General features: G+C 31.9%; 1 protein-coding gene across 2 annotated transcripts in view; it reads right to left on the bottom strand.

Moving 5' to 3' along the window:
* Positions 1 to 5,867, bottom strand: part of LOC129948865 (zinc finger protein ush) — a 244,704-nt gene extending 238,837 nt beyond the window's left edge. For both annotated transcript variants that reach the window (XM_056059992.1, XM_056059993.1), the window contains exon 1: positions 4,807 to 5,867. In XM_056059992.1, coding sequence (XP_055915967.1) covers positions 4,807 to 4,849 — 43 coding nt within the window. In that variant the 5' untranslated portion in view covers positions 4,850 to 5,867. The remainder of the gene's footprint in view (positions 1 to 4,806) is intronic.
* Positions 5,868 to 11,094: the final 5,227 nt, after the last annotated feature.

Raw genomic sequence — 11,094 nt, forward strand, 5'->3', positions numbered from 1 at the left:
TTCTAATGAAATGTAGGCTTTTCCTACAGGAAAACACCCATTGGGTAGCTGTCACTTTTTTAGCTGTCATCGCAACGACGACGTATTGACATTAGAAACTTTCACAACAAACAATGCTAAAATAGTTTCCTGACTGTCTCGCAGAGGTGGTTACGATTTGCAGCGGAGATCTTGTGATTTAGTAGTTTTAGATTTTTTTTGTATGTGCCACATAAAATACTATATGGTCTGTGCTAAGGCTCTACAATCGATTCAACGTATTAAGAACGAAATTCTTGACATGAGCTCTCAAATATGCGTGAATATGGAAAAACTTATGAAATGTATATTTTGCTACGAAATTTTTAACGAAATAAGGAGTTTGACGATAAAATATTTCATTTCTAATATCCCGCTACTTACGGAACTGTCACTTTTAAGCTGTAATTTTTTGACGTTTGAAAGGTAAGGACTCCATGCTTAAATAACACAATTGAATTTTTAAATTCACAACGAAAATTGCGAATTTTTTTTTTTTTTTTTTTTTTTGAAGTCATAATTTGCAGTTATGGTAGTACCCGTGGCATGATGGTTAGTGCGTTGGACTGTCATGCAAGGGGTCTTGGGTTCAATCCCTGCCTGTGCCACCTTAATTAAAAAAAAAATAATGTTCGCGGGTACTGCCTCTTGCGAGGAATTGACAAATCCTTCAAGAGTAATTCTTGTCATGAAAAAGTGCTTTCTCAAACTAGCCGTTCGGATTCGGCATTAAACTGTAGGTCCCTTCCATTCCTGACAACAGTACTCGCACACAGGAATGGTTGAGAGTTGTAAGTCACTAGGCCCTGGTTCACAACGGACTGTTGCGCCACCCCATTTGATTTGAATTTGCAGTTATGAGAAAAAAGTTTCCTTACTGCAATCGTAGCCTTAGCGATTGGAAATAGCATACCTCTTTTTTTAAAAAGAAACTACGGATACAGTAATCAATATGTACCATTTGCAAACTGTGCTAAAATGGTCCGTTCATAAATTATTTTATTAATAAAAATAAATGCCATTTATTTTATAAATGGAAAAAAATTGACATTTAGTTTAAGGGTCTGTTCAAATCAAGAATGAGAAAAAGAAATTTAGAATTGATAAATAGTAGATTAATAGACACGAAATATATTTGATTGCAATACAATTAAATATATTTTGCGCATATACATTTCAATATTGTTTGTATAGAAAAAGTGCAGAATTAAGTAGTATTCACATGAGCGCGAACAACGAACGACGAATGAATTACAAAATGTGAGTTTATATACGTTTGAAAACATATTCCCACACAAATTCTAAACAAAACTATAACAATATTAGTTTCTATTTGATTTATGATGTATACTTTTACTTTTCAATATCATATATTAATAAATTTAAGAAAACAAATTTATTCGTCGCGAAAAAAATTTTAGTTGATACGAACTGTCAAACTTTATTCGCGTTCCACATTATCCATACTCGCAATAATCGCGCGTTCTTAACCTAAAAAATCATTCTTGTTTTGGTTTCGGCGGTGAATGGTGTTTGGCTGTGGTTCCTTGTCAAACTTCATTTTCAACGAATCAAAAAATCTCATGTGAAAGAAATGTCAAAATTGACGAATATTCATTCATTTGTTGGTCGTTGGCGGTACTCATGTGAATAGTGCTTTACTGTCAGATCAGAATATACAGTGAATCAAAACAAAAAAGTTGTTCTGTCAATTTAATTGTGTTTAAATGCAATTGAAAAATGCAACAAATAAAGTCCATTTTATAAAACCAAACAAAATTGTACATTTCAAAAATTCAATTAAAAAAGGACAACATTTATAAAAACTAACTGGTTTAGAACTTGGTAGACATTCGGCATTTGCAACCTCTTTGACGTTGAAAGAATATTTTTCTTCGTTCCATCTGGCGTAATTTCAAGCCATATCCTCTGTATAGCATTTTTAGATCTGGACTTTGAGGCAGATAAGGGAGTATTTTACTAACGTTATAATTAACAACCATTCTTTAACTGTCAAAGAGGCACGCTTTGGGTCATTGTCATGAACGAAACTAAAATTATCTCCAAGGTCCAAATTTGATTATGGAATTATAAAACTCTATCGTCTTTTTAAAAATGTAGACTTTGACATATTTTAAGAGTTTTTTGACATTTATGGCGGATGAATGTGGTTTGTGTGGATGAATTTGGAAAATCGTATTCCTATTAAGGTCTTCCGCTTTCTTCACTACCGACATTTTGGGAATACTTTAACTTATACTTTGTATAATTCTTACTATATAATTTGTATGGGTTTGTCACATCCTCTTGATTTTTGTTTGTATGAATAAATGACACACAGAATTGTGGAATGTGAGTTTTTCACATGAATTGCAGGAATTTGTCGTAAACTTTTCTTTTCTCCCCACAACTTAACAACAAATTTCATATCAAAAGAAGTTTTGTTTGTTTCCCTTTTTAAATTAGTTTTATAATTTTTTTTGACAGCAAAGAACAAATTAAACCTTTCTGGATAACGGTACTTTACAGTGCTGTAACTACATAGTGTACAAGTTTTTTTGGGGATTTAAAAAATTGACTTAATAAAATATTTCTGTCATTAAAATGTAAGATCGTATGTGGTTTTAGCTGTTTACCATTTTCTTATATATTTTCTCTATAAACAATTTTTTCTTGTTTGCCTTCGTTGATAAATCTTTTAAAACACAAATAGTGTGACCTTTCGTAAAATATCTTAAAATTAATTGGTAGTGTTTCGCAAAATATAAATCAACTAAAGCATCTTGCACATGATCTACCAACTGCGAATTGTGGATGTTCGCATATTTTGACTTTTCTTTCACATGAGCTTTATTTCTATTCGCAGACAGCGACGAATTGTCAATTTATAACTACCCTTTTCAACAAACAAAATAAGAGTTGTATAATTTTGAGGTTAAGTTGAGCGCGAACAATTTATTCGTTGCAGTGTGGATAGTATTTGGAACGCGAATAGAGGTTGACAGTTCGTAGCAACTACACTCGTTACTACCAAATTGTTTTTACAAAATTGTCTTGTTTTACAGAACAAAATGCAAATTTTATTATCCTAAAAATTAGTGTCAATTGGTTTCTTATAGTTTTTGAAATGTGTAAAATCACGTTTGTTCGGCTATTCGTTCATTTGTTGTTCGCTCTCATGTGCAAGGCACACTAATAGGAATATCCATATATTTTAACTGTCAGATAATACTAAGAAATGATTTTAGTAAAAAATCTTAAGTTGATTTTATATTCGATATTAAAAAGTAAAATCGCTTATGTCAACTTAAGATATTTTTACAAATTCTCATTTGATATATTGACTAAAGGTGTTTTATAAAAAATGTATAAATATAAAAAAGAACACAAAAAAAAACACAATAACGGTTTAAACGACCTAGGAAAATCCTGCTAAAGTTTTTTTGGAAAAAGCGCTTGAGTCAGGAAAACATTAAAAAATGTACACTTATCAAGATATCGTTCTTAAACAAACAAAGATTGCAAGTTAAAAATCCACTTTCGGAAAAACTATAAAAATAGACTTTTACCTTTCAAACACAAAATTTATTTAAAAAATGTAGGATTGTAGGTATTTTATTTTATATGGTTTTCAGGAAGTATTTCATTTTGGAAAAATGAATGCCACTTTTAAACAAAAATTAACTTATCAATTTATTTAAAAACATTTTCATACTCGCAAAGCAATATGGCAAATTATTTCTGTTGCCCAAAAGTTCAATAGTTGTTGTGGCCGCAGCTTTTAGGTTAGCCTTCTGAATTTCAAGAATTTCAAAGACATTGTGAACGTCAACCTACCAACCTCACTTTCTGTCTCTTTTAATATAATGTGTCACTTAAGAAAGAAATCACAATTATTAGCTCATAAACTTTTCAGTGAGGGCTAAAAAAGATAAAAGAACAGAAAAAAAACAATAAAAACTTTGAAACCAAAGATTTTTATCAAAACTTTTGTCGCCTTTTTGTTTTATATTTTCAACAACAATTGCGCGCCAACCGGTCACATTCCATAGTTATTGCTGATATTTGGTTGTGGTGACTCTACAATCTATCGGACCTCGGATGTGGTGTCACGTCACGTCACGTCATTGTGAATAAAACTTCCTAGTAATGAGTATTGAGTACTCTACACTTCTCGTGAGTCGTAAGTATTCCAAAAACAGTTGAACAAGACTCCTCAAGTAGATAGACAAATGGGTATCACCAAGCAATCGACAGTGGGAGTGGTGTTTCTTGGTCACCTATCACCTTACCTTTTATTTCTGAACCACAAATGAATAAAACAAAATAAAAACCTAAGCCTCTAATCGTACTTGCCTACGTCGCGTCGTTCGTCTATGGATATGCGTCCATGTGACAAATTCATAGTTTCAGTCACAGCAACAGCAAACTGACACCAGACATCACAAATTCATTTGTTATGTTTTTTGCCCAGTTACCGTTATACATAATTGCATTGAATTTATTATCGTGTCTGTCAGATTGATTTGACATAACGATTAATTGGATATTGGATTTGGTGTTCCTATCGTGTGTTTGATTTAAGGGGGAGGTAGGAGTTAGCTTTTGTTTAGTGGGAGCGGGAACGGCAGCCAAATAGACATATTTTAATTAATGTTTATTTTAATAATAGATAAGTGAGGGTTGTTTCTCATTTCTGGCTCTTTTTTTGTTTTTAATGTTGTTTTGATTTTCTATCTAATTTTTCCAATTTATTTATTTAATAATTCATAGAACTTGTGTACATACTTTTGAGTAATGGTTTCGGATTTGACTGCTTCCTTCTGGACATTATTGCCTCACTTCTTCTCAGGATGGATTCCTCCAGTCTACATGTAAAAAAGAGTTGTAATGTCCTTGATTCGTCAGTGTATCGAATTTGAATCTAATCCAATTTTATTTTCAAATAAATCCACAAAAACAGACAGAAAATGCCGGGTGCAAAACAAATAAACACTTTTTTTAAGAAGTTGGATTCACGTCAACGAAGAATTCCTTTCAATTTGAATTTATTCTTCTTTTTTTAAAACAAAACACCAAAAAACATTAACAAACAAAAATAAACACTTCGAATTTTTTGCTAAGAACACCTTAAAAGCAAAAAGGTTGTTTTAGGAAGTTTTCCATTTAAGGAATTCCATTTAAATATTTTTATTTCTAATTTTGCATTTATCTTAAAATTCAATCAATTCCAATTCCAAAAATAAAAAAAAAAACACAATCGTAAAAACGTTGAAAGTATAATTGGTCTTATTGGGAATATTTTATTATTATTGTGAACTAAATAAGATTTCGCCCACTTCGGTTAACAAAACGAACCACGACGGACGACAAAATTCTCACGACTGCGGCAATTCGAAAAAATCCAATCCAATGATAGCGATTTTGAGTGAAATTATTTAACGTCATTTTGCTGGCAGGGAATCTATGGGAATTTGGAACGAACCACTAAGGGAATTTTTGTTGTTTTTTAGTTTGACAGATGACAGACAATGTTTTGAGTGAGAATGATTTGGAATTGAAAACACAAACAACAATGGCAGGTATTTGTATTTTGTTGTGATAACAATCAAAACAAAAAATTTTACCGACTTTTTTTTAGCACACACACGACAAATAAATTGGGAAATATCGATGAGAAAATTGGGTAATTAAATAATTTGTTGAAAATTATCACTTGAGAATACTTTGGGTAATATTTTTTAATTCAGTAATAATTGTAGATATTTATGTTTATTATGTATTTTGATTCAAAGTTGTAAAAAGTTTTAATGTTGATTTTTTTGCAAGGCAGACAAACCGACGGCTGATTGTAGCAGGAAAACAAAAAGAAAAACAAAATTCACCGAAGAAAACGTCAAACAGTATGCAGTGAAGTTGGTGTGGGTTTGAAGAAAGACGAATGGAAACAAGGTAATAGATTTCTGTGTACATTTATTGACTAACGTTGCGAAAAGTTGACTGATAAGAAAACTTACTTTTTGAATTTTAATTTTGTGGAAAATCATTTATTTGTATGGATAACTTACTTAAAATGTGAAAGAAGATGAAGAAAATATTACAAGTCGTGGTTTGAAGTCTTTTTGATAAATAGTGATTTATCAAAAAGAAAATTTAAATTTCCGAAGTTAACGACTTATCTGTATGTTTGACGTTTGAGAGCTACTGTAGTGTAGTGTACAATTATTATTTTGTACTAGAAGAGTAAAGAATGCATTAAAGTTCAAGCGAATTTCAGTAGATGGCGCTATTGTTAAGTCGTTATTTTTTAAAAACAAGCATTTAATGAATTGATAATTGCTTCTTTTTTTATTTTAACAAACTTGAGCTGTAGTGGTAGGTTCATGAATGTTAAAATGCAGCAGGTATTCAAAATTTGTGTTCATAAATGTAAATACACCGCATTACTGCAGTCGGAAACTCTGTTCAAAAAAGCAGTCTGACAGCTGAAATGCGATCAAACCTGCAGTCATTTTATTTCTATTGCCGCTCTGCAGGAAAATGTCAGAACAAGATGAGTATTGAATTTTTATTAATTTTTTGGAAAAAAATAAAACGATTTGTTATTAATAAGTTGAAAAGAAATATTTATACTTCATAAAAATGAATGCATGAATGAATTTGTTTCATTGAAAACATTTCAAATAAGTCCTAATAAAACATTTGACATTTTAAAAGAATTTTGTTTAAAAACCAAAACTCGCGTACTCAAACAAATAACTTAATTATTTCTGTCATACTTTCTTATGTGCGCCTACTTTGATGACATTTATGAACTCGTTTTTGATATTGTATATTTTCCGCATTCTTCCAATAGGTTTTCTGTTCATAAATGCATTGCAGGAATTTTGGCGGCATGGCTTGTGCAACTAGTTGCATTTTTAAACTCACCCGTAATGTTTAGAATTTAGTAAGTCTTAGGCTTAAACAGCTGCAAATGTCAAAAACAAAAACTGTTAATTTTTCAGCTCAGACCAAGGGTAGAAAGAATGTCAAATAAAACGATTTTTTGTTACTGAAAGAGGTTTTTAACATTACGAAATGATTTTTTATTTTGTTATTTCTAAGCATGTACAAAAATCACTCCGAAAGCTTAATTTATAAAGTTTAAAATATGTTTTAACGCTGTTTAATAATATATTGATTATTAACTCTACCCCGGGGAAAGTTCGGGATGGGCTACAGCGTTTTAAAAGTGAAATACTGTTTGTACTTTAGTAAAAATCTGACGTTTACTTACTTATCTATATGAAAATTATGTTTTTCTAGACGTGTAGCTTTCAAGAAGAAATAAAACGCATGTAATTTTTTGCTTTATTATAAAGATAAGGGTAAGATAAGTACTCCAATAAATTCCTACCGAGGGTTTCAAATTTTGAGCACTTTTTGACCGTATGTCAGCTACTTCTGACAGCTGACACTTTTATTTTCAATTCATTATGCTTGTATTCAATCGTCTTAAGTAAGGAAAATCTCGAAGTATGCAGTGTTATCGTGGTAATGAAAGATGGTTTTCACTTTAAGGACTATTCACATGAAATCGACAAACGAATAAATGAATATTCGTATTTTATGACGTTTCTTTCACATGGTTTTTTATTTGGCATTACAGATGCACAACAAGGACAAGAATAAAAATTCTAGGTTTAAGGCCCTTGCACATGAGAGCGAACAACGATTGTGCTAACAAACGTCATTTTAGACGTTTAAAAAAAAATTTCAAACAAAAACGCATTTAATATAATTTAAACCAATTAATACTTATGTAAGGATAATAAAAATTGCATTTTGTTCTCTGAAACAAGACAATTTTTTAAAAACAATTTGGTAGTAACGAATTGCAGTGTGGTTGCTACGAACTGTCAAACTCTATTCACGTTGCACATACAATCCACACTGCAACAAATAAATTGTTCACGCTCAACTTGAACTAAAAACTATACCACTCTTGTTTTGTTTGTTGAAAAGGTTATTTATAAATTGACAATTCGTCGCTGTCTGCGAATAGAAATAAAGCTCATGTGAAAGAAAAGTCAAAATATGCGAATATCTACAGTTCGCAGTTCGCAGCTCATGTGCAAGATGCTTTAAGCATTATTCACATGAACACGATCAACGAATGAACGAATATTCGTCGATTTCGACATTTCTTTCACATGACAGTTTTTAATTCGTCGATTTTTGTAGGTTAAGTACGAGTGTGGATAATGTGGAACGCGAATAAAGTTTGACAGTTCGTAACAACTACATTTTTTTTTGCGACGAATAAATTTGTATTCTTAAATTAAGAAAAGAAACTATATTGCTATCGTTTTGTTAAGAATTTGTGTGGAAATATGGCTTCAAACTTATATAAACTCACATTTTGTTCGTCATTCGACGTTCGTTAGTCGCGCTCATGGAAATGCTGCTTTAAACGTTGTACACGCAGTTTTTTGACCATTGGCAAGTCGCTGTACAGCTAGTATAACTCCTGATTAAATCTTCTCCGACAGATGTTACTTGTGAATCGACTCTTTTTGATGACAGTCAATACTTCGTTTTGTCCTCAATAATGTCAAGACCCATTTTCTTCCCCTCAGACTGGACATTAGAGAAAGCACTCGTCACTGCTCGTTTGGTTCTTCCCATAATGTCGATGTCATCTGCATATGCAAGATATTGTGCGGATTTTTGAAAGATGGTGCCACTTGTACATGACAGCCACTACATGACAGCTCATTGCGTTGTTGAAGTCCTCTGGTGGTTTCGAAGGTTTCGGTCGTGTCTCTTCCAATTTTGACGCAGTAACGAGCATTTTCCAGCGTCATCCTGATAAGTCGTATCAGTTTGGTAGGGATACCAAAACTCAACATGGCACGGTATAGTTCGTTCCTGTCTACACTGTCATAAGGTGCTTTAAAATCGATGAAAAGATGGTGATTTTTGATGTTATGTTCTTGGGCTTTTTCCAGGATTTAGCGTAAAGTGAAAATTTGGTCGATGGTAGATTTTCCAGGCCTAAAGCCACACTGGTAAGGGCCAATTAGTTCGTCAGTAAATGGCTTCAAGCGTTCACATAATACGCTGGACAAGATCTTGTACGCGATGTTTAAAAGGCTAATGCCTCTGTAGTTGGCGCAGAGAAGGCGGTAACCTTTTTTATGGATCTCACAGATAGTGCTTAATTTCCACTCGTCGTGCATGCTTTCTTCGGACAAAATTTTAGTAACTATCTGTTGCATGCTTAAAAAGCTCCGCTTGCAGACCGTCATCACCGGCCGCTTTGTTCAACTATTCAGAGGTTTGGCTCCTTTAAAAAAAGTGAACAGTTTAGTTTCTCCACGTTTCACAACAAAAAACTGAGATCATTGACATATCTATTTGACATTTTATAAAGATATATTTTGACAGTTGGAAAACAAAATTGTTCTTTTTAAGATCCAGATCGAAATATGAACATGAACATAACGTCAACTTCTTGTTGATCCGAAAGTAGTATGTGCGTCTAGAACACAGAGTGCATTCTTTTGACACTTCTTAGTTAAAAAGAGAAAGAAGTGAGACAGATATATTTGTATTAGAAATAAGTGATCAATTTAAAGATAAGTTGAATGTATCGATGAGGTGTCAAACGAAAACTTAGTTCATGGTTGTTAAAACTCTTCTTCTCTTTAATGGAATTTTTGTAATTATTCTCAAAAAAGTCGCATTATTCTATCATTATAAACGTTAACGTGCATAATAAATTTTCAGCACCGCGGAATTTATGCAGACATTCAAAAAATGCATATGTAACGCAGAAATCCTTTTGTTTTATTATACCCAAAGCAGCATTTGTCCGTAAGAAAGAATACGAATATATCCTTTTTGCCACAATTCTCCATTAAAATTCGCTCAAGAATGAAAAAATTGTAATTAAGGAAATTAAATGCAAAAGAGGAAGGAATATATTCTTTATTTATACCACCCGCATGAATATACATTGCATATGTATATTGTATATAAAACCTTGGTAAGAATATTTTTATTTCGACCACATAAATATTATTTTACTGGACATTTGGAAATTATATATGGATAGAAAAAAAGTGGAATTTTATAGAACGAAAGGTTAGCAATACCACCGCATCACCGTATTCTGTATACGCGCATAGATTTTCCATATCCTGACAGTTACGGAAATAAAGTCTCCGGTAGAGAAAAAGGTTTATAAGTACGTATGTACCTTCGGCCAAACCAAAACTAATCCTTTTGAAATGTATGTATACGATATTCGTGTTTGGAATATATTTCTATTTTATTTAAAAGGAAGAATATACATATCCTGCTGCTGCGGCTGCATCCACTCCAAATAGACGATAAATTCCAATATAGGCAAAGGACTATACGACGTGTTATTGTGGTCGAATAAAAAATAAGTTATGTCACTGATATTTGGCTTACCTTTGCAAAATAATAATAAATTAGGAAGACTTCTGGTTCGCAAGGAATACCTGATGATGTTTCCTCTTTTATAGCATCAAATAGATTAAGAGAATTTCTTGAATTTCAAGAACTTTAAGTTTTTCAGAATTGAATAATAAAGTCTATCGTTTAATTACCAAACAAATAAGGACCACCCTAATCAAATTATTTCGGTGCTCAAACCTTTAACGTATAAAAGATCAACGAACTCCCAACCTTATTGACCATGTGGTTATCAAGACCAGGAGTACTTTCAGTCATTTATGCAGATATTCCTTATAAATCCTTAAAAAAATCTTAAATTCTAAAATAACACTAAACTTGGAGAAGTTTTAAGAGAGGACTCAGGCATTTAAACTGAGATCTTAAGTAAGTTGATAGACAGAATACATAAGCCTTAATTTTTTCACTTGTATATATTTTGTTGAATGATGCAAGTCTTTTGAGATATTTCTTCATTTTTTTAATTTACAAATTTTGGATTAAATTTGTATCTTAAAATGATGGTCGTTTAAAACCAAAACGTATATTTTTAGCTTTTTGCGCAGTTTTTTCTTTAACCAAATTTGCAGTGAGATGATCTCATAAAAG

The sequence above is a fragment of the Eupeodes corollae genome, chromosome 3 (genome assembly GCF_945859685.1).
Source record: "Eupeodes corollae chromosome 3, idEupCoro1.1, whole genome shotgun sequence".
NCBI classification, from domain to species: Eukaryota; Metazoa; Arthropoda; class Insecta; order Diptera; family Syrphidae; genus Eupeodes; species Eupeodes corollae.